The 21,601-nt window shown below is 53.4% G+C and overlaps 2 protein-coding genes across 10 annotated transcripts; both read left to right on the top strand.

Annotated features, from left to right (window-relative positions):
• Positions 1 to 667: 667 nt before the first annotated feature.
• Positions 668 to 14,879, top strand: LOC307177437 (dual specificity protein kinase CLK2). 5 transcript variants are annotated; one of them, XM_079904569.1, is made up of 20 exons: positions 668 to 811; positions 2,411 to 2,580; positions 3,312 to 3,540; positions 4,230 to 4,317; positions 4,671 to 4,737; positions 4,913 to 5,029; positions 5,838 to 6,004; positions 7,228 to 7,322; positions 7,965 to 8,094; positions 8,199 to 8,281; positions 8,439 to 8,518; positions 8,701 to 8,791; positions 10,915 to 10,992; positions 11,648 to 11,770; positions 11,857 to 11,977; positions 12,424 to 12,552; positions 12,998 to 13,157; positions 13,267 to 13,368; positions 13,892 to 14,009; positions 14,288 to 14,879. In XM_079904569.1, the coding sequence occupies exons 2-20, from the start codon at positions 2,411 to 2,413 to the stop codon at positions 14,432 to 14,434; spliced, it is 2,295 nt and encodes a 764-aa protein (XP_079760695.1). In that variant the 5' UTR covers positions 668 to 811; the 3' UTR covers positions 14,435 to 14,879. The 5 variants fall into 5 exon arrangements, with proteins under 5 accessions (XP_079760695.1, XP_079760692.1, XP_079760691.1 ...); XM_079904566.1 differs by lacking the exons at positions 10,915 to 10,992; positions 11,648 to 11,770; positions 11,857 to 11,977; ... (3 more) ...; positions 13,892 to 14,009; positions 14,288 to 14,879 and adding an exon at positions 9,327 to 10,293 and having other exon boundaries at positions 4,233 to 4,317; XM_079904565.1 differs by lacking the exons at positions 10,915 to 10,992; positions 11,648 to 11,770; positions 11,857 to 11,977; ... (3 more) ...; positions 13,892 to 14,009; positions 14,288 to 14,879 and adding an exon at positions 9,327 to 10,293.
• A 448-nt stretch (positions 14,880 to 15,327) lies between these two features.
• ENTREP3 (endosomal transmembrane epsin interactor 3) lies at positions 15,328 to 21,138 on the top strand. Of its 5 annotated transcripts, none has more exons than XM_079926789.1 (12): positions 15,328 to 16,106; positions 16,304 to 16,360; positions 16,559 to 16,669; positions 16,777 to 16,896; positions 17,061 to 17,168; positions 17,721 to 17,893; positions 18,024 to 18,123; positions 18,459 to 18,528; positions 18,793 to 19,338; positions 19,936 to 20,004; positions 20,114 to 20,367; positions 20,458 to 21,138. In XM_079926789.1, exons 1-12 carry the CDS (start codon positions 15,882 to 15,884, stop codon positions 20,629 to 20,631), a joined length of 2,007 nt encoding a protein of 668 aa, XP_079782915.1. In that variant the 5' UTR covers positions 15,328 to 15,881; the 3' UTR covers positions 20,632 to 21,138. The 5 variants fall into 5 exon arrangements, with proteins under 5 accessions (XP_079782915.1, XP_079782917.1, XP_079782914.1 ...); XM_079926791.1 differs by having other exon boundaries at positions 17,718 to 17,893; XM_079926788.1 differs by having other exon boundaries at positions 17,718 to 17,893; positions 17,982 to 18,123.
• Positions 21,139 to 21,601: the final 463 nt, after the last annotated feature.

Here is a 21,601-nt window from a genome sequence, read left to right as displayed (position 1 = left end):
CCACCCCTCCATTTCTCAAACCTTTCCTCCAAGGCCATACCCCGCTCCCCCACCCACCCCGAAACGTGCGTAGCTTTTGCTCAGGAGGAAAGGTGGGAGCCATTCTTTGCCGTGGTTAGGTTGCCGAACTGTTTTAAGAAATGAACTTTCACAGGCTATGCTTGAGAATTACACCTCACCACCAAGTCTCAAAAGGTTTGCGGAGCGGCGACATTCCGTAAACAACCACCCCTTCTTTTCAACTTCCAAACCTAACAAAACAAACCACAGAAGTCTCATTGAATAGGTAAAAGATCGAGGAAGGATACGGAAGGACACGAGGGGCTGAGGGGGGGCGCGGGCCTGGTACTCCCCGACAACTCTCTCCCCGCCCCCACGAACTTCCGCCCTAGCACCTCCTCCGCTCTCACGGGCTGACTGCCGCGAGCTACGCGAGGACGCGCTGGCGTGCGCGGTCCTGGGGGCGGGGCCCAGGGGTAGCTGGGAAGCGACGCAGGACGTGCGTGCGTGCGTACGTGCTCGCTCGCGGTGGCGGCGGCGGATCGGAGAGGCCAGAGCCGGAGACCGAGCTGGGATCGGGCCCCGGGCGGGGGCGGTGCGAGCGGCGCCAAGCGGATCCTGGGGGCGGGGACGGAGCCGGGGCGGGCGGGACTGGAGCGGAGGCCGGGAACTAGGCGGGAGGTCCCAGGGTCTCGGGTTAGGGGGGTGGAGCCGCACTTCGTCGCCGCGGGGGTGCCGGGACTCCGGCCTCAGTGCCGCCGCCATCACGGACTTCCTGTGGGACAAGCGCACGGGCCTCGCCGCCAGAACGGTGAGCGCGCGGGCTGGCGGGCCGCGGGGCCGCGCGGAAAGATGGCGACCGCAGGGCGGGCGGGAAGAAGATTGGATTGGGGGCAAGGGGTCTGGGCGAAATTAGGAGAGGGGGAGGGCTGAGAACTGGAAAGTGGCAGAGGTGAGGAGTAGGAAGATGAGATGGAAGGTCGACCTGCCCTAGATGTATTCTGGAAGACAGGTGGGGAAGTTGGGAGGAATCAAAGTAGGAGAAGGAGTGATGAAGTACGGATAGGAGTGGTTCCAGAGATGAGAAAGAGCAGAATATCAAAGTTGGACCAAAGCCGGAGAGGGGAAAGACACCACCGTGTCACTTGGAGGATATGGAAAGAGTTTTACCCTAGGAGTTATTTCTGGATTTTCTGAGTGAGAAAGAGAAAAAAAAAGATGCACAAGTTGAGAAAGGTTGCAGGCTGGAGATCCTTGGGGGAATGTGGAGAAGGACAGCCAGTGAGGGACTTTGGTGGCAGTATGTATATGGTGAGATGACATTTGTGGGGCTGTGCTAAGCAAGATTGGATTACCTGGGAGAGTCTTGTGCTTGCATCTTCTTGGTTTCCTACAAGCCCTGTTAGGCCAGGAATGAATCAAATGCCACCCTCCTCAATTTGAGAAGTAGCTCAGAATAGGAGCCAGATGTTGGAGTCATGCCTTTTCCACACCTAATCCTACCCCACCTAACAAGACTTCTGTCCCCGGGCCTATTTAATTGCTTTCTGCCCTCCTCTTCTCATCTTCCTGGATTGTGACAGTGATGACCCTCTGATTCTTTCCTTGAAGGAAAAAAAGGATTGTGCACCATGCCATTCCAATTCCAATAACCAGAAGGTGGCCAGCTTTTAGCCAACTGGTGCTGATATTAATTAAAAACCAGTTATTCTGTACTTAGTAAGCACAAAAGGGGAGGGGCTGGATGGGAAGCTGACTGCAGCTTGGAGCCACATGTATTTAAAACCACTCAAGGGGGATTTGGCCAGTGATGTGAGAAATGATTAAGATAGTTCAAGGGGCCAGACCCAGATCCCTGTAACTTGCTTATATTTGGTTTATACAACTATATGTAGAAACTGGATTCCTGCCTTCAGGACATGGATGGCCTATTTGGGGAGATAAGATACACTTTTAATGATTGTAAAACATTTGTGGTAATAGTCTGTAGTACAGCATTATTTTGTTGAGTTATGAGGAACTTAGCATGGCACAGATCTATCCTAGATACCGGCCAATGATGAACTGTTGCAGTCTTCTTCAGTTACAGTCTCAACTGTAATGAGCTGTGGCCCAGACCTGAATGTCTTCATGAAGGCATGTTTGAGGAAAATCAGAATAGAACAATGAGCTGAGGGGGGGGGAAGAGTCCTAAAGTTTTTAGCTAGAGTTAGTAGGTGAATATATATACTCCATTAAGGAGGAATTGTAAGCACAGAGGAAGACTGAGGAAGTTGTGAATGGTTAAAAAAAAAAAGTAGAAATTGAAGAGCAGAAAGCAGCTTAGCATCTCAGGAGCAGCCAGTCCTCGGAGGGGACTTCTGAAAACTCAGAGCTCGCCCCACTATTGCTACTTTTCCTTCCCTTCCAGATGCCTCATCCTCGAAGGTACCACTCTTCAGAGAGAGGCAGCCGGGGGAGTTACCACGAACACTATCGGAGCCGAAAGCATAAGAGACGAAGAAGCCGCTCCTGGTCAAGCAGCAGTGACCGGACACGGCGGCGCCGACGAGAAGACAGCTACCATGTCCGTTCCCGGAGGTGAGCCTTCAGGAAGAGAAACTCACACTTGGCCCACTCACTTATTCGTTTATTCAACAAAGATTTATTGGTTTCAAGCTAAGTAGCTGGTGGAAGGTGATGCTCAAAACGGATAACAAAATAACCTATTTACACTGTGGTGTTAAGAGTCTTATCACAGAGGAAGTATATAGTAAGGGGCTGAGGAAGAATCCAACAGGTTTGGTCGGCAGGATGTGTAGTTCAAGGAAATGTGACATCTAAGCTTGTCTGAAAGACAAGAGAAGTGTCCCAGACAAAGGGAAAGCAAGTGCAAAGGACTAGGGGCTAGAGGTAACTAATGAGCTCATAGACAAGACAAAGTTAGGTCTCCATGGTTTTAATAACTTAGCAGCATGTTCAGTGGGAGGGATGGGTTAGGGATAGTTTGGAGCAAAGCTGGATATCAGTCAGGAATAGCTCAAAAAAGAAATGACTCTTGATTACATCACTGGAAGGGAAGAGGAGGCCCTCAGAGGGAGTTGTTCTGCTGGTGTTTTCAGAGGTTTTGGTGATTTGCAGGTGTGGGCATCCTCCTCTGTGCTTAGTTACTTCACTGCCCTGGGCCTTGGTCCTCACAGAGAGACTTGAGTGTTTGAGAGCAACTTTTCTAGCGATACTCCTTGTCCTCGGTGAGGGAGGACTTTGTTACATGGTATGACAAGGAATGTGGCCTAAACAGATGCACTTAATGGGTGTTTGTTGTCCAACAGCAGCTATGATGATCGTTCATCCGACCGGAGGGCGTATGACCGGCGATACTGTGGCAGCTACAGGCGCAACGACTACAGCCGGGATCGGGGAGAAGCCTACTATGACACAGACTACCGGCATTCCTACGAATATCATCGGGAGAACAGCAGTTACCGCAGCCAGCGCAGCAGCCGTAGGAAGCACAGACGGCGGAGGCGGCGCAGCCGGACATTCAGCCGCTCATCTTCGGTGAGTGTCAGCCCAGGCCCTTCCCCTCCCCACTCTTCTTCAGCCCTCTGGGACCCTGGTAAGTGAGAAGTATCCTTGTTCTCATCTGAGCATTTGGGGCATGAACACTAAGGTGGGCGCTGAGTCTGTCTACTCTCTTGGAAGCTCTCCGACTCTTGGAGGGCCCTGGAATCTGCTTTGGAGATTGATGGGCACAGAGCATTTGTGAACCCCAGTGCCCTCCCTGGCATGCTGGGCTTATTGTGTTGGGAGCAGCTCCTCCACCCCACAAGGCCTCCACTTTCTAATGGGGACCTTGCTTGTGAACTGCCTTTCTCCCCCATGGACTCCATGGCCCCGTCAGCAGGTGGGCTTGGGTGGGGGCAAGGGGAGACCTGTGTCCGCCTGGAAGGGCATCGTGTAGAGCATGGGGTTGTGGGTGACATTGGCAACGACACCACTTCTCTGCTCTGCCCGTGCCTCTCCCCGTTCCCATTATGGGTTTGGGGACTTGGGATTATGCGCCGCTCTCTCTTCTCACCCCGATCCGCCTTACTGCATCTGACGTGTTCCCTTCCACTGTCCCCCATCATCGTCTGTCCCCCCTGGCTGGGCGCCTGTGACCGGTGACCCCTCCACCACCCACCCCGCCTCCCTCCGGCCCCCGCTCCGACACCTGGCTTGCTCCGACCCCCCCCGCCCCCCGACAGCAGCACAGCAGCCGGAGAGCCAAGAGTGTAGAGGACGACGCTGAGGGCCACCTCATCTACCACGTCGGGGACTGGCTACAAGAGCGATGTACAAGCCAAATCGTAACAATCCTATAGCCTGTAATGGTCCCATAGCCATCCTAACGTCCCAAGCCAACCCAAGTCACAGCCTCTTTTGCCTTTTCTCAGTGGTGTTGTTTATCTGGGTGGTTTGAGTTGCTGTTGAGAATTGACCTCTGCTGTCCACTCCCAGCTCTCATGGCCCCTGGGTTAAAGGTGGTGGGAATCATGCAGGGGTTTTCTTCCCCTGTGACCATCTGTATCTGTTCCCCCTTCCTTCATCTCCTCACCCCAGGTTGCTGTACCCTTTTTTCTTCGAACTCAGCTCATTCCCCACCTTCTCTCCCTCCCTCTCCCCGACCCTGCTCTTTTTCATTTCAGATGAAATTGTAAGCACCTTGGGAGAGGGGACCTTCGGCCGAGTTGTACAATGTGTTGACCATCGCAGGTAACTGTCAGCCCCCCTCTGTACTCCACACCTGGTAGCCATAAAGAGATAGCGAGGGTTATCTGGGGCTTTTTTGCTAATGAACCATAGGTAGGATATCTTAATCCCCAGGCAGCCCTGTTCAATCTGAGATGTTCTTGAGATTCCAGCAAAAGCCTCTCCTGCCATCCTATAGGGGCGGAGCTCGAGTTGCCCTGAAGATCATTAAAAATGTGGAAAAGTACAAGGAAGCAGCTCGACTTGAAATCAATGTGCTGGAGAAAATCAATGAGAAGGACCCTGACAACAAGAAGTAAGTGAGTGAAGGAGTATGTGGGGAGTCTGAGAGGCTCCACCCCTACACAGGAAAACCTTCCCGACCTGGACTAGACAGGCAGGGGAGTTGTAGACCTTCTCATCCATCCATCTTTTGTTCATCATCTTAGAGTAGTAGAACATTAGGGCAGGAAGGGAGGGTCTGTGACATTCTCTAATCCTTTCCCGTTGTTTTCAGGGCAGTTAGATTGCTCTGAAGTTTGGCTCCGACCCAAGATGGCCTCAGTAGGGATATGCCCTGGAAATGGCCCTGAGACTGAGAACATTTTCATCAAAAAATTAGTTGTGCTTTTAATACCTAGAACTATGCTAATGAAGCCACAGACATTTATGTGTAATTTTTCTGATCACACACATTCCATAATCCAAATGTAGAATAAGAGTATTAAGCAAAGACATAAGTAGGTATAAACATGGGCCCAATGATGGCTGATGGTGAGTGAATTTCAGGAGCGGGAGTTGGGGTCAGAATGCAGAAGTGGCAGTTTGACAATTTACGGTCCACACTGAAGCCTGGCGCTTGGCAGCTCCTCAGCAAGTAGAACTTTTTTTAACTATTTAAAACGTTGCAGGAAAATGGTTTGAAGTTTCGCAGGTAGTACTTCTCTCCTTGGGTCTGCAAGAAAGGCCATTGCGTAGCTGAACTGAATTTTCTTGGTGGTAATAGCTGGCATGTTTTTATACAAGTATGTGGAATCAACAGCTATGCAGTCCCTCTTTGTTGGAGGGGTGGTGGGCAGATGGGAGCTCATCAGACATCCCCCTTCCCCCATCTCTCTTCCCAGCCTCTGTGTCCAGATGTTTGACTGGTTTGACTACCATGGCCACATGTGTATCTCCTTTGAGCTTCTGGGCCTTAGCACCTTCGATTTCCTCAAAGACAACAACTACCTGCCCTACCCCATCCACCAAGTGCGCCACATGGCCTTCCAGCTGTGCCAGGCCGTCAAGTGTGAGTGGGGCGGGCCGAGGTGGACTCTGGGGCAGCCCCTCCCTCCATTGGACCTCTTCTGTCTCAGTTGTGCACTGCTGAAGCCCCTAAACAGTCAACTCAATTATCTGCAGTTCTTTTATTCACTATCACGTTGACATCTTTCTCTTCTGACTTAACTCCTTCACTGATGTCCTTACCATCACTGATTACTCTTACTCCACATTCAACCTAGCAGGAGCTGGAAGAGAAAGTGTTTGAAGTCAAAGCACCTAATTACCTCTTTTTTCCTTTATTCCCCTTCCTTGGGAAAGTTGAAGTCAGGCAGCAAGCTCAAAGAGACAAAAAGATTCCTCGAGCTAGAGGTTTACATTTGTCTGAGCTGAGAATGCTCTCTGTTCCCAGCAAACCAGGCGGGAGCAGGGAGTAGTGCACCCAAGGGGCCAGGTAGGGACTAGTACATACTTTGTCTTGAGTCTTCATAACAGTACAGTTTCACAGAGTTGAATTCACAGGAGTCAGATAGACACATGTCAAAGTCAGTGCAAAAATGCAACCCATAGGGACTTCCGTGGCGGTCCAGTGGTTAAGACTCCATTCTTCCACTGCAGGGGGTGCGGGTTCGATCCCTGGTTGGGGAACTAAGATCCCGCATGTCACTTGGTGTGGCAAAAAAAAAAAAAAAAACCAACCCGTAGCAAGCCATCTTTATACATTGGTTGAGAAGTACATGTATATCTGATGTTAATAAGTGTAGGGCTTCTGACGTGGATGGACCTAGAAACTGTCATACAGAGTGAAGTAAGTCAGAAGGAGAAAAACAAATATTGTATAATAATGCATATATGTGGAATCTAGAAAATGGTACAGATGAACCAGTTTGCAGGGCAGAAATGGAGACACAGATATAGAGAACAAACGTATGGACACGAAGGGGGGAAAGTGGCAGGGGTGGTGGTGGTGGGATGAATTGGGAGACTAGGATTGACATATATACACTAATGTGTATAAAACAGATTACTAATAAGAACCTGCTGTATAAAAAATAAATAAAATTCAAAAATTAAATAAGTACAGGGCTTCTTAGACTAGGCATTTCATTTGGATGTAGAGCAGAGAGCAGCTTAGTGCTTCTGGACCTGCCTTCTCACCAGCTTTGAGCTAGGTGACCAAGCCTGGGGTCAGCTGGTACCAGTTAGCTCTGGCCACCTGGACCAACCCTGACCTGGCCTTCTCCCCTGCAGTCCTCCATGATAACAAGCTGACACATACGGACCTCAAGCCTGAAAATATTCTGTTTGTGAATTCAGACTACGAACTCACCTACAACCTAGAGAAGGTAAGATGGACAGGGTCCACCCCTTGGCGAGTGGGCACAGGTGGCCATGCCACTTTGCCTTTCTCTTAGCCCTTTCTGTCCTCCCTTTTACTTCTTTCTCCCACATTTTCTGCTCTGGCTCTGACTGAGTAAAACTGTAGTACCAGAATAGATGGAAGGGGAGAGATACAAGACTTAAACTGGAAGAGAATTTGGAGAAAGAACCTCTGTTAACTTCCCAGTAGAGTGAAAATGCTTTCAAGGTTCTTGGTTTGGGCTTCCTTTTCTTTCTGTAAGGAAAGCTCATCTCCACTGACTAACTGGAGATCATGGAGATCTCAGCTAAGGATGCTATTCCTCACTTTGCTACCTGCTATATATTTTGAGAAATAACTGTACACTAGTCACTTGGGTATACTCTTCGGATGCATAGAGATTTGCATGCTATTCCAGTTATTCCAAAATCTTCTTCCTCCCCCACTCCTAAAGTAGTCTGCTGGCTGTGGGGGCGGCTGTAAAGCAGAAGGCATGTGTGGGAGCAGGCAGGAGGTCAAAGTTGTTTTTTTAAGGCTCAGAAGTACTTTAGAGAATAGTGGTAGAAGCTCGGTCTGTTCATTCTCAGTCTCGGTGCAGAGGTTCATGTTCTTCCTGCTTTGCTCCTAGAAGCGAGATGAGCGCAGTGTGAAGAGCACAGCTGTGCGGGTGGTAGACTTTGGCAGTGCCACCTTTGACCATGAACACCATAGTACCATTGTCTCTACCCGCCATTACCGAGCACCGGAGGTCATTCTCGGTAAGGGGGGAAGGACAAGGTTGTCCAAGTATGTGAGGGGGTGTGGTGGTGAGGATAGGGCCCCCTGAGCCTCATAGTACCTTTTCCTTCCCATTCCTACCCAGAGTTGGGCTGGTCTCAGCCTTGTGATGTGTGGAGTATAGGCTGCATCATCTTCGAATACTATGTTGGCTTCACCCTCTTCCAAGTAAGTGGTGGGGTGTTTTATATGACCACTAGGTATTCTACCTAATTTCCTTGTCTGCTGAGGAGCTGCCTGCTCACTCCACATTGCTTATCTTCTTGGCGGCTAGACCTCAGCATTGCCTCTCGGTCCCATGCTCAGTTCTGTCTTTGTTTCCCAGACCCATGACAACAGAGAACATCTAGCCATGATGGAAAGGATCTTGGGTCCTATCCCTTCCCGGATGATCCGAAAGACAAGGTGAACCTCGAGTGGGAGGGACTTAACCCTTTTCCTTTTCTCTCCACAAAATTGGTCTCTATCACATCATTTTCTTTTTTCTTTGACACCTGCCCTCCCCTCAGCTACTCTTGAGGGAATAAGGGAATCATCCCACAACAAGAGGAACCTCCTGATTCCTCAACTTCCCCCTTCCCCTCTAGGAAGCAGAAATATTTTTATCGGGGTCGCCTGGATTGGGATGAGAACACATCAGCTGGGCGCTACGTTCGAGAAAACTGCAAACCACTTCGGGTGAGCCGGGCTGGGAATAAATTGTGCCCACCACCCAGAGGTCACTTCCTTCTTAAGGTGTTTTGCCCCTGGAATGCATTTCACAAGCAGAGGGTTAGGAAAGAAGGGGAGGAAAACTGAAAGAAGACATCTTTTGTTGATAGAAGAGAGATAAGAGGGAGTGGTTTTATGGAGGGAATGAGGTTAGACAGCCATGTTTTTCTTGAGCCAACCAGAGATGAAAGCAATGTCCTGGATTCTTTAGGTCAGGCAAAAAAGAATAAACTACCTTTGAAGAGGTTACGTTTTATTGACGAGCTAAAGAAGATTCATGAAGTTGACAAGGATATACAAGTAGAACTTTCAAAGAGTATGAAGGAATAATTGTGCTAGTGGGAAGGTAGGGTGAGCTGTGACATCAGAAATGGTCACGGTGTGGTCATTCATAATGGTAGCAAGCAGAGCTGTGGTCCTTCAGGATTGAAATCTAGGGCCTTGAAGAACGCAGGGTTTGTAAGGCATCGTGCCTCACCTTTTTCCTGCCCTCCACCACCAGCGGTATCTGACCTCAGAGGCAGAGGAACACCACCAGCTCTTCGATCTGATTGAAAGCATGCTAGAGTATGAACCTGCTAAGCGGCTGACCTTGGGCGAAGCCCTTCAACACCCTTTCTTCGCCCGCCTTCGGGCTGAGCCACCTAACGCCAAGTTGTGGGACTCCAGTCGGGATATCAGTCGGTGACGATCAGGCCCTGGGCCCCTCTGCCACTCTAACAGCAGTGGGTGTCCAGTCCAGGACACTGGTGCTTTTTTATACAAGAGAACAGAGCCGGAGCCCACTTCTTCCTACTGGCTCCCTATGTACCTGTGAATATGTGAAATAGTGTAAATATGAAAGAACTTGGACCTATCGCTTCAACCCCTGCCTTGTACATAATGCTATTCCATCTCACACTCTTCCCACCCTCACTTGCCCCTTCACAGATGAGTTGGATGGGGGCAGAATGAGGTAACCAGATGGCATCTATCCCATGTTTTATAAGGAATTTTGTACAGTCTTTGTGAAATAAAATGACGTGCTTCATCTGACCCCCATCCCTGGAATTTGAGGTTTGGGGGTGCTGGGGTGGAGGGATGAGAAGATTGGCAACGAAGGGAGCCCCATCTTATCCTCTAAAGTTAACTGTAGTCAGGTTACCAGTTTACCTGTCCAGTTTGTCTCGGGAGGAGAATGATGGGTGGGTAACATTTCTTGACGGTGAGAAGGGTTATCTGGAATGATATGGTTTGGGAAGGAGGTTCGATTACTGTAGCTCTTAGGCTGGGCCCCAGGATAGAGCCAGAAATCCAGATAAAAAAATTTGCTCAACTGGGTTCCTGGGAGACTACCACCACCGGTCGGAAGACCCCGGTCGTATGTCTCGGAAGACTAGGAGGGACCGGGATTCTGACGCGAGGCCTGCTGGGAGGTGTAGTTCGTTAATAGAGGGAAGTCACGTGGGGAAGGGGCGGTACTTGGCGACCGAGACTGAGTTAGAGGTGTCACGTGGGGCACTTCCTTCTTTGCCTTTGACCGAGACGCAGGCGCAGCCCTCCTGGTGCTGCGGGGATCCTTGTGACCCTTCCGGTGTGTAAAGCCAATCCGTGCACAGAGGAGCGGAGGGAGCTCTGAGAGCCACTGCCGCCGCCACTGCCGCGGCAGGGGCGTGGAGGGCAGGGGGCGGCCCAAGCCGAAGTTGCAAACATGGCTCAAAGCAGAGACGGTGGAAACCCCTTCGCCGAGCCCGGCGAGCTTGACAACCCCTTTCAGGTGACTTGCGCCGGCCTCTTTGGGGCAGCTGGGGTGATTTCTCGAGTCTAGAGGGTCGGGCTAACTTGTATTCCCGTTCGTGACATTTGATCCGAGGAAGGGCCGCCACGTGGGAGTGACGACGACTCCAAACCAGTGAGCATCCTGGGGGGGCGGGCCCTGCCCCTTAAGGAGCTGGTACTAGCAGTGTGGCGTGAAGGATTGGGGGCAAATATGGGGACAACAGCGTGGCCCCCAAGCTGCAGTCCTTGGAGCCACAGCAATTGAGAAGAGGCCCCTGTGAGTTACCCCAGAGGTACCAGGTGCCGGCTGAGCCCCAGATCTTTGCCCACAGGACCCAGCTGTGATCCAGCACCGACCCAGCACGCACCATGCCACGCTTGACGTCTACAACCCTTTTGAAACTCGGGAGGTGAGATTCCGGGAGCGCGGCTGGGTGAGGAAGGGTAGGGTATGCTAACAGGCCCACTTTGTTGGGGTATAGGGGACGTTTTTGCACGCAAAGGAAGAAACACCGTGATCTTAGCTCCCTGAGAGAGGCCAGTCTGCCATGGGATGCCTAATCCTTCTAAAGACACTAAGGCCAAGGATCCATCGGTTTGAGCTCTAAATGTCAGTCTTGGGAGGACCTAGAGTCTGGCAGGGCCTGATGAAGGCCCTGTCTGGGGAGCCTTTTTTGAAGAAGAAAAGGGATGGGGCCGGTTGGAGTTGCGGAGAAAACACACTATGTTTAGGTATACAGTTAGAAAACAAGGGTTGAAGAAGACTAGACCTGTTTGTCTCACTGCAATAGAAAAAGGTAAGAGTTTTTAAAAGTGTAAGGAGGTTGATACGGTAGATTAGTGCTTTGAGTCCTGGGTAAGGAACTCGATGTGAGGGGTTATGAGGGCTGCTGCAGGTTGTAAAAGAGTTTTCTGATACAAACACAAGAACTAGCTTTCTAACAACAGGGGGAGGGGCTGCCACCTTAGGTAATGAGTTCTAGGTCTAAAGGTATTCAGGTAGACTCTAGATTCCTGTGTTATGAAGGACTAGATGATCCCTAAGGTTTTTTCCAAACTCAACAGCCACCACCAAGCTATGAGCCTCCTGCCCCTGTTCCGATAGCTCCACCCTCAGCTCCCCCTTTGCAGTCTTCAAGAAAGCTCAGCCCCACAGAACCCAAGAACTATGGCTCCTACAGCACCCAGGTAAAGGGAGTGTATGGGTAGGGGTTGAGGAAAGGGGCCAGCCCTGGGGTTCAGGACTCACATTGCCCTCTGCTCATACTGGTCAGGCTTCAGCTGCAGCAGCCACAGCTGAGCTGCTAAAGAAGCAGGAGGAGCTCAACCGGAAGGCAGAGGAGTTGGACCGGAGGGAGCGAGAACTCCAGCATGCTGCCCTCGGGGGCACAGCTAGTAAGTGGATCCTTGATAGGGTTGGGGAGGGCATCTGACAGGTTCGAAGTCTCAAAAAAGGACCTCAGAGCATGAGCACTGGAGCCAGACTGCTGAGTTTGAATTTGGGTGCTATGTCTTGTTAAGGGTGAGCTCTTAGGCAAGTTATTTAATCTTGAGTGCCTCAGTTTCCTCACTTGTAAAATGAGAATAATGTTTGTACCTGTTTGACAGGATTTTTATAAGGGTTAAACAAAGTCATCTATACAAAATGCTGGGCACAGTGCTTAGAAGTTGTAAGTCATAATAAACACTCAGTACTAATATAACTTTTGCTACTTGCCCTTGTTTCTTTGAACCCTCAAATTGGAAACAGAAGAGAGGACCCGGAGGTGAAAGGAAGGGGGAGTGATTTGTTGGTTTCTGTCTCACTTGTGAGATCCTCCTGCTCTTTTTGTGCCTTACAGCTCGACAGAACAATTGGCCCCCTCTACCTTCTTTTTGCCCAGTTCAGCCCTGCTTTTTCCAGGATATCTCCATGGAGATCCCCCAAGAATTTCAGAAGACAGTATCCACCATGTACTACCTCTGGATGTGTGAGTAGTGAGAAGCCTTTTTGAAGGAAAAGTACAGGTAGTAACTTGTACATCTTTCTTTTCCTGGAGCCCACTCACCCAGAACTAGACACTTCACCTATCCTCAGCATTTGAGTTTAAGGCTCATTTCTCCAGGAATCTTCCTGGATTACTCCTTTTATAGTATTTAGAAGTTATTCTCCAGCCTTCTAGCAAATGTATGTTCTTGCCCTCTCCCCCTTCCCCCTGTCCTTATGCATAAATGTATTCTGAATCCTTTAAATGTCTTTGCCGAGGGGATCACACATGATTGAGATTTGCTAGTTCTGTCTCCCCTACTGAGGATCCAGTGAAGGCAGAAGCCGCCTTCCTCTCCTTAGTCTGCCACATTTGGTGAGGGCTGTGGGCTGGGCTTCTAGGGAAAGGAGCTTTCACTGACCCATCATCCTGTTCCTCTAACCCTTAGGCAGCACTCTGGCTCTTCTCCTGAATTTTCTTGCCTGCCTGGCCAGCTTCTGTGTGGAGACCAGCAATGGCTCAGGCTTTGGGCTCTCTATCCTCTGGATCCTCCTTTTCACCCCCTGCTCCTTCGTCTGTTGGTACCGCCCCATGTATAAGGCTTTCCGGTAAGAAGGGGGAGTGGGGATGGTGGAAAGGGAGGGGACTTGGATGGGTCCCATTCTGCTTCTCCAACCCTAATTCTTTGCCTACACTTCCCTTTCTTTCTCTTTGCAGGAGTGACAGTTCATTCAATTTCTTCGTTTTCTTCTTCATTTTCTTCGTCCAGGATGTTCTGTTTGTCCTCCAGGCCATTGGCATCCCAGGTTGGGGGTTCAGGTCTGTGAGGCTGCCATCTACGTTCACCCCTTCCTCCCACTCCTGTAGACCAAGTCAGCCTTGGGTACTGGCATAGGAGTTGTTCAGAAAAAGGAAATGGTTTTTATCCTTGGGAGGTGCTAATTTAACCAGAGAGACAAGATGTCCTCCATGATAGAGAGCCCAGACACAACTCTCAACAGACATAGATTAAGGGAAAGATGGCTGTGGTCAATCTGAAGAGGCTTCCTGGAGGAGACATGTGTAACCATGGTTGGAGAAGAGTAAGAATCCTCAACAGAAAGGTCTGTTTGGAGTGAGGATGTCTGGAAGATCTTGGAGAGCTGGGAGCTGATCGTTCAGAAGCTGGGATTAAACTGTGAAGAGAGTAGGTGTAGTTTGGGATTGCAGTGCATGGCAAGCTGCCAGACTGACAGGAAAACGGCCCCTGGTGGGAAGACATAACCAGCAGAGAAGCTGGGGGGACAGAGACCCAGCTGTGAGCAGCCCCTCTTCACTTCCACATACTTTCCCCTCCTTACAGTGGCTGGATCTCTGCTCTGGTGGTGCTGAAGGCCAACACAGCTGTAGCTGTGCTCATGCTGCTGGTTGCCCTGTTCTTCACTGGCATTGCCGTGCTGGGAATTGTGATGCTAAAGCGGGTGAGGGGCTGTAGATGGGGCCAGGAGAGTGAGATCATGTGTCCCTAGGGGCATGGGTGGAACATTCAGGAGCAACTGAGGAGGGCCAGGCTGATGGATGGGTTCTCAGCTAATGGACCTGGGAGGCGGGTGTTGTGGGCTATGTGTGGGTGTGGGTTGGTAGGGAGCCACGAGGGAAAAGCTAGAGCTGCAGGCTGGTGAGTGGTGGTGATGGCGTTAGATTGGAGTGGGGTAACAGTGGCCAGAACATGCTGTAAAGTCTGTGCCTCTACTTGCAGATCCACTCCTTGTACCGCCGCACAGGTGCCAGCTTTCAGAAAGCCCAGCAAGAATTTGCAGCTGGTGTCTTCTCCAACCCTGCGGTGCGAACCGCAGCCGCCAATGCAGCCGCTGGGGCTGCCGAAAATGCCTTCCGGGCACCGTGACCCCTAACTGGGATGCCCTGGCCCTGCCACTTAGGGGAGGTGACCTAGCCCCCATCCCTGAGGTCTCTGGGACTTGATGAGACGTCACTACTTGATGTCTTCACTATAGTGCCCCCAGTCCCACAGCCATGACTGCTGAACCTGACTTAAGGGTGTGGGGAGCCCAGTGTGACCCAGTCACTGCTTCCCTCCCACTCCCCTTCCCCCAATCAGGCCACACTGCTGCCACCTCTACACACCCCAACCCAGATTCCTTCTGCTGTGCCAAGGCTGTTGCTTCGGTTATTTAAATAAAAAGAAAGTGGAACTGGAACACAAATCACGCTGTTTCCGGAATTTTAATGGGAACTAGGCCTTATGGAAGAGAAAGTGGAGGAGACTAGAATGGAAGCAGAATGTGGACTCCAGAGGGAAGGTCTGACCTGGCCTTACTGTAGATGGAGAGCTCTCGGGGATGGGACAGCAGCGCCCGATGGCAGGCACAGGAAGAGGGAGGGAAGTCCACGGTTGGGGTGGAATCGCGGAGCTGCCAGGAAGCCTAGCTCCCTACCCTTCTTCATTAATGACAGGGAAGAAGCTGCAACTTCTCCCGGGAACACAGCAGGCCGAGGGGCCTGAGAGGCTGGGTGGAGCTCAAGTGGGAGCCGAAAGCGTTGTTAGCTCTGGCGGCCAGCTCGCCCTGCAACCCTGCCTCCTGCTCCCTCCCTCCCTCTCCCCTTCTCCCTCTCCCTCCCTCCCTCCTTCCCTCTCCCCCTCCCACAGGGTCTCTGGTGGGGACTACAACTCCCGGGGTGCGCCGCGCTGGCCCTCGCACCATGCCCCTCCTCCCGCACCATCCCATCCCCATCCCCATCCCCCGCCTCCAGTCCCGGACCTGCTGCAGCTGAGCTGGGGGAGCAGGGGTGTGGTGGGGAGGGGAGCGGGGCTGGCGACCCAGGAGGCGGCGGGGCCGCCGCAGCCTCTCCCCACCAGGCAGCCTCGGATCCCACTGGACACTGAGGGCACACCGACCGCGCCTCTAGAGTCACGCCGCCTCTCCCCTCTTCTCTAGACTTCTTTCCCATCCTTCTCGCCTTCACCCTTCCCACCCTTCCCTGGGTTCCGGACCGCCGCCCTCTCTTCACTCCCGGACCGGCCCTTCTCGGCGCCTCTCTTCTCTAGGGAGATGCGATGAGCCGGTGCCCCCGCGTCCTCATCGCCGTCCCGGGCACGGTGCCCGTCCAGTGCCCGTGGTGGGGAGGGAGCACTCCGGGGCCCCTCCGTGACGCCCCTCCCTTGACCCCCTCCTCAGCTGGAGTCCCTGGGCCATGCCCCAGGGGACCCAGCCAGGGGGTGGGGTCTAGAGCGAGGGGGGTGGAGAGGAGGAAGGACGGGGCCTCGGGCGCCTCTGAGATGCTCCCAAGCGTCAGGGGGTGCCGAGCGAGGCTCAGGCAACCGGGCGGCAGGCATGATGCCCTCGCCTAGTGATTCCAGCCGCTCGCTGACTAGCCGGCCCAGCACCCGGGGCCTTACCCACCTCCGCCTCCACCGACCCTGGCTGCAGGCTCTGCTCACGCTGGGGCTGGCTCAGGTGCTCCTGGGCATCCTGGTGGTCACCTTCAGCATGGTGGCCTCATCTGTCACCACCACCGAGAGCGTCAAGAGATCCTGCCCGTCTTGGGCTGGATTCTCGGTGAGTTGGGTGCACAGCTGTTGGGTGGGGGAGGCTCCTCGGGCCCCACCCCTCCACACCAGCTGCCAGTCCAAATCCTGGCCTCTCCTCCCTCTCCTGGTCCTCCTCCTCCTTACAGAGCTGGGTGCACCCTGTGGTGAGGGGCTCACTCAGGTGCCTCCCCTGTCAGGCTGAGCCTGTGCCCACTCTATCCCCAGCTGGCGTTTTCCGGGGTGGTTGGCATTGTGTCTTGGAAGCGGCCGTTCACTCTAGTGGTAGGTGCCAGGGTCTGATGCCCACGGGGAGGCAGGTGCCTAGCACCTGAGGGGATGCCTATTTATGCCCTCGAAAAGGGAACTGACTCTCCCATTCACGCTGTCCAGGCACAAATGTCTGTGAGGGAGGGTGGCTCCATCTGCGGTAGAGGGTACTCTTGGGGTCCCAGCCCTGAGTCTGTGCCCTGTTTCCCCCAGATTTCCTTCTTCTCCTTGCTTTCGGTGCTCTGTGTCATGCTCAGCATGGCTGGCTCTGTTCTCTCCTGTAAAAACGCTCAGCTGGCCCGAGACTTCCAAGAATGCATCTTGGTGAGATTTGAGGAAAGAGAGCCTGAGAGTGCTGGTTGGGGGAGGTGCGCAGGACAACCTGGGCTTGTCCTGATTCAGGCTGCCTCACCCTCTCCACTCCCACTCAGGACGGAAAGGTCTGTGTGTGCTGCCCTCCTGTTCCTCTACTGCGGCCCTGTCCAGAGTCAGGGCAGGAACTGAAAGTTGCCCCTAACTCCACCTGTGATGAAGCCCGAGGGGCCCTCAAGGTGAGCAGGCACCCGCCCCCCCACCTCCGCCATTCCTTCCTCTCCCGCCATCTTCCTGGTTCTCACCCTTCTGCCTCCTCCTGGAGTCCTCACAGGCCCCGAGTATGTGGGATTTACTCCACCCCAGGCTCCTCTCACATCCCTCTCTCTCTTGCCTTCCCCAGAACTTGCTCTTTAGCGTCTGTGGGCTCACGGTTTGTGCCGCCGTAATCTGTACTCTCTCTGCTATTGTTTGCTGCATCCAAATCTTCTCCCTGGACCTTGTGCACACGGTGAGTGGGGAGCCGGGGTCAAGACTGAGAAGGTAGGATGCGAGCAGGGTGTGTGCTGGGATTGGGCTTGAGGGGTGATGGTTACAGTGCTGGCTTTTGAGCAGCAGGGGCTGTGGGTCACCTGTTAGGCATGTCTGTTGCAGGGATATTTAGGGGGTCCAAAGGAGGGTGAGGAGGGAAATGACAGGGAGTAAGAGAAGTATGTGATGCCAGTCTGGGGGCATTGAAGAGTGGGACTAAAAGTTGGGCGGAGTCAGGAAGGTCTTAGATGGGGGTGGGGATAATGGGTTGATGTTCTGGTGGGGACAGAGAACAGATAGTGATTCTGAGTGCAGAAAGGTCCATGTAGAGGAGAACTTTCTAGATGGGCAGGGCAAGAGCTGAAGGTCCTCGGCTGGGACAGGGTTAGAGGAGGAACTGGTTTGGCAAAGGGGCCAGAACTGAGCTTCTTGGAGGGGGTGGGGCCAGAAAATGTAGATGAGAGAGGAGTTTGGGAGCCAAGGAGCTGTATTCCCAGAAACCAAGTTTGCTGACTTGCTTGCTCCCCAGCAGTTGGCCCCTGAGCACTCAGTCTCAGGCCCTCTGGGGCCTCTGGGCTGTACATCCTCGCCCCCAGCCCCTCTCCTACACACCATGCTGGACTTGGAGGAATTTGTACCGCCTGTGCCCCCGCCGCCCTACTATCCCCCAGAGTACACCTGCAGCTCAGAAACAGATGCACAGAGGTGAGGCCAGGTGGAATCTGTGGGGAAACTAAGGAAGGCGACTGGGGCTGAGGCCGGGGATTGGTGGGGAGGGATCTTTTTGGAATAGGAGTTCTTTCCCAGGCTTTGACCCTCTCCCTCATCCTGCCAGCATCACTTACAATGGCTCCATGGACAGCCCAGTGCCCCTGTATCCTACTGATTGCCCCCCTTCTTATGAGGCCGTCATGGGGCTACGAGGAGACAGCCAGGTGAGAGCAGGGTTTGGTGTGGGCTGGGGAGTCAGAAATAGAGCCTGAAAAGCTGGGTGAGCAGCTGTCACTGGATAAAGATAATACTAGTTCTCATGATCTTTATAGCACTAGCACATTCGCTGTCATCTTTGATCTGCCTGAGAGCTTGGAGAGGTGGGTGGGGTAAGAACTATGATTTCCATTTTACAGATGTGGAAACTGAGGCCCACATAAGTGACTTGAACAAAGTGACAAAGCTGGACTGGAATCTAGGTCTCCAGAGCTCTGTCCAGCCTGTGGGATGGCCTAATCAGTGTGTAGGGCTCGACCCTTGACCCTTGTGTCTTCTGCAGGCCACTCTGTTTGATCCTCAGCTTCATGATGGCTCCTGCATCTGTGAGCGAGTGGCCTCCATTGTAGATGGTGAGCAGAAAGTGGGGAGGGTGGACAAGGTCTGGGATGCCTGGGATAGCAGAGCTGGGTGTGGGGGGCAGAGGGGGAGAGATGAGACCAAGTTGGTGGTTGAGGGACAAATGAGGGCTGGGGCTTCTTGCAAACCTGGGCTTAGTTGTCTCCTCTGAGATAAAACTGGAGGCAGGATGGCCCGCAAGAGGCTGGGCCTGAGAAAAGAGGAACCGCCTGGGCCCGGCCAGGCTGGTGCTACCCGGCAGCCCCTACCACCCACAGTGTCCATGGACAGCGGGTCTCTGGTGCTGTCAGCCATCGGTGACCTCCCCGGGGGCTCCAGCCCGTCGGAGGACTCGTGCCTGCTGGAGCTGCAGGGCTCCGTGCGCTCCGTTGACTACGTGCTCTTCCGCTCTATTCAGCGCAGCCGCGCCGGCTACTGCCTCAGCCTGGACTGCGGCCTGCGGGGCCCCTTTGAGGACAGCCCCCTGCCCCGGCGGCCCCCGAGAGCTGCCCGCTCCTATTCCTGCTCTGCCCCCGAGGCCCCACCCCCGCTGGGTGCCCCCACAGCTGCCCGAAGCTGCCACCGGCTGGAGGGCTGGCCGCCTTGGGTGGGACCCTGCTTCCCCGAGCTGAGGCGGCGGGTCCCCCGGGGAGGCAGCCGGCCAGCTGCAGCCCCTCCCCCCCGAGCCCCGGCTCGCCGCTTCAGCGATAGCTCAGGTTCCCTCACCCCACCGGGGCACCGGCGTCCTCAGCCGGCTCCCCGACCACCGCTGCTGCTGCCACGGTCCCACAGTGACCCGGGCATCACCACCTCCAGCGACACTGGTGAGCCGCCACAAGGTTCAGGAAAGGGCAGGCACTGGGAGTTAGAGGGCCAGTGATACCCACCAGGATTTGGGACATTGTTGAGGTCCCTGGGGAGGAAAAATGGGTGAATTCACTCCTGCAGTAGACACTTCTTATGTCACCTCCTAGAAATACATCAATAGCTTAGTGGCTAAAAGAAGAGGATTTGGTATTTGGAACGCAGTCTCACAGTTCCCAGCTTGGGCTAGTTACCTACCCTCTCCAAGCTTCAGTTTTTCACCTGTAACACAGGTATAATAACAGTACCTCACCATAGGTACTGTGGAGTTACCGAGGCGAGATGCAGGTCAAGTGCTTAGCCCTGGCACAGAAAGTGTTTGTCATTACCATTATGTGCCAGGTACTGGAGAGGCTGCAGCAGGGCACGATAGTGCCTTAGTCCCTGATTTGGTGGATCGTACCATCTAGTTGCTGGTGGACCTGAGCAGAGATGATGCCCCCTTGGTTGGGAATGGGGTGTGGAAGCTGGGCTTGAGTTCTCAGGAGGGCCGTGAGATTGGAGGGCGCATCTACTGAGCACTCCCACTCAGTCCCTGTCTCTCTCTTCCTTCTCAGCTGAATTCAGGGACCTTTATACCAAAGTGCTTGAGGAAGAAGCTGCTTCCATTTCCTCTGCAGATACAGGTGAGGCATATGGTTGGTGCCCAGGGGGCAGTGGGTAGGGGAGTAATGCCTGGCCTTTTCTGCACCTCCCATTCCACCCACTCTCCCTCTCCTCTCTCTGTCTCTCCAGGGCTCTGCTCTGAAGCCTGCCTCTTCCGTCTAGCCCGTTGCCCTTCCCCCAAGTTGCTACGTGCCCGCTCAGCTGAGAAACGGCACCCTGTGCCCACCTTCCAGAAGGTCCCCCTGCCCTCAGGCCCTGCACCTGCCCACTCCCTGGGGGACCTGAAGGGCAGCTGGCCAGGCCGCGGCTTGGTCACTCGTTTCCTCCAGATGTCTAGGAAGGCCCCAGACCCCAATGGGAATGGAGCCCATGGACATAAGCAGGTAGAGTGAGGGGATCCAGGGAAGACACCCAGGAAAGCCTGGTGTTTCAGGTGGGACCACACTGATGCTCTTTCCTGTGGCCCCATCTAGGTGCCCCGGAGCCCATGGGGCCGGCCAGGCCGAGAAAGCCTCCACCTTCGCAGCTGCGGCGACCTCAGCTCCGGGTCCTCCCTGAGACGCCTCCTGTCTGGCCGCAGGCTGGAGCGCGGCACCCGCCCCCACAGCCTCAGCCTCAATGGAGGCAGCCAGGAGACTGGGCTCTGACCTGGGCATCTTCCCACACTGAACAGATCCAGATGAATGCTGGGGCCACAGGCACCAGCTGGTTGGGACCAGCAGCCTCCAGCACCCCCTTGCACTGGCTGACACAAAAAGAAACCTGCTGAACACCCCCAGAAGTATCCCTTTCCCTCCTACCTCTAGGGGCTCCTGCTGCTTGCCTCTGCCCCTCCAGCCTGGGGAGACCTTCTGTCCTGCGCTGCATGGGTGTTCAGGCTGTGCGGAGCGATGCCCCTGCTTAGAGCGTTGGAGGAGGAAAATAAAGTCCTGTTCCTCCAGCATGAGAGTAATTCTCTCTGATTCACCATGGGCCCTGTGGCCAGGGCGAAGGCATGTCCCGATTGTTCAAGCACAAGGGGCTGTATGCCTGTGCAATGGGGTGATGAGGCATGAAGGGTCAGAAAAATCTGGGTGGCCTCTCAGCTCTGCCACCTTTAGCTGCATGACCTTGGGCAAGTTATTTAACCTCAATTGCCTGATCCATAAAACATTGTGAGGACGAAAGTTTGTAAAGCTCTTAACACACTAAGTAAGGCTTCAATAAATTTCAATTTTCCCTTCTCTTCTGGTTCATTCTTTGTCACCATTGAAATTTATCCTAGCATCTCTCATAGTTATGAAAACTCTCAAGACGCTGATATCTATTTCCAGCTACCACACAATATCTCTGCCCCTTTTCATAGCCAAACGTTTTTTCTCTTCCTTCCTTCCACTCTTGAACATGCATTCTCTCCTCGCCCATTCCCATCAGGCTCCTTCCCCTACCTCTCCCCAGGCACTGCTCTTTTTCTTTTTAATTATTTATTTTTGGCTGTGTTGGGTCTTCGCTGCTGCACATGGGCTTTCTCTAGTTGCAGCGAGCGGGGGCTACTCTTTGTTGCGGTGCCCAGGCTTCTCATTGCAGTGACTTCTCTTATTGCAGAGAACGGGCTCTAGGCACGTGGGCTTCAATAGT

This window comes from Stenella coeruleoalba, assembly GCF_951394435.1.
Source record: "Stenella coeruleoalba genome assembly, chromosome: 1".
NCBI classification, from domain to species: Eukaryota; Metazoa; Chordata; class Mammalia; order Artiodactyla; family Delphinidae; genus Stenella; species Stenella coeruleoalba.
This window is presented reverse-complemented; position numbering and strand designations above follow the sequence as displayed.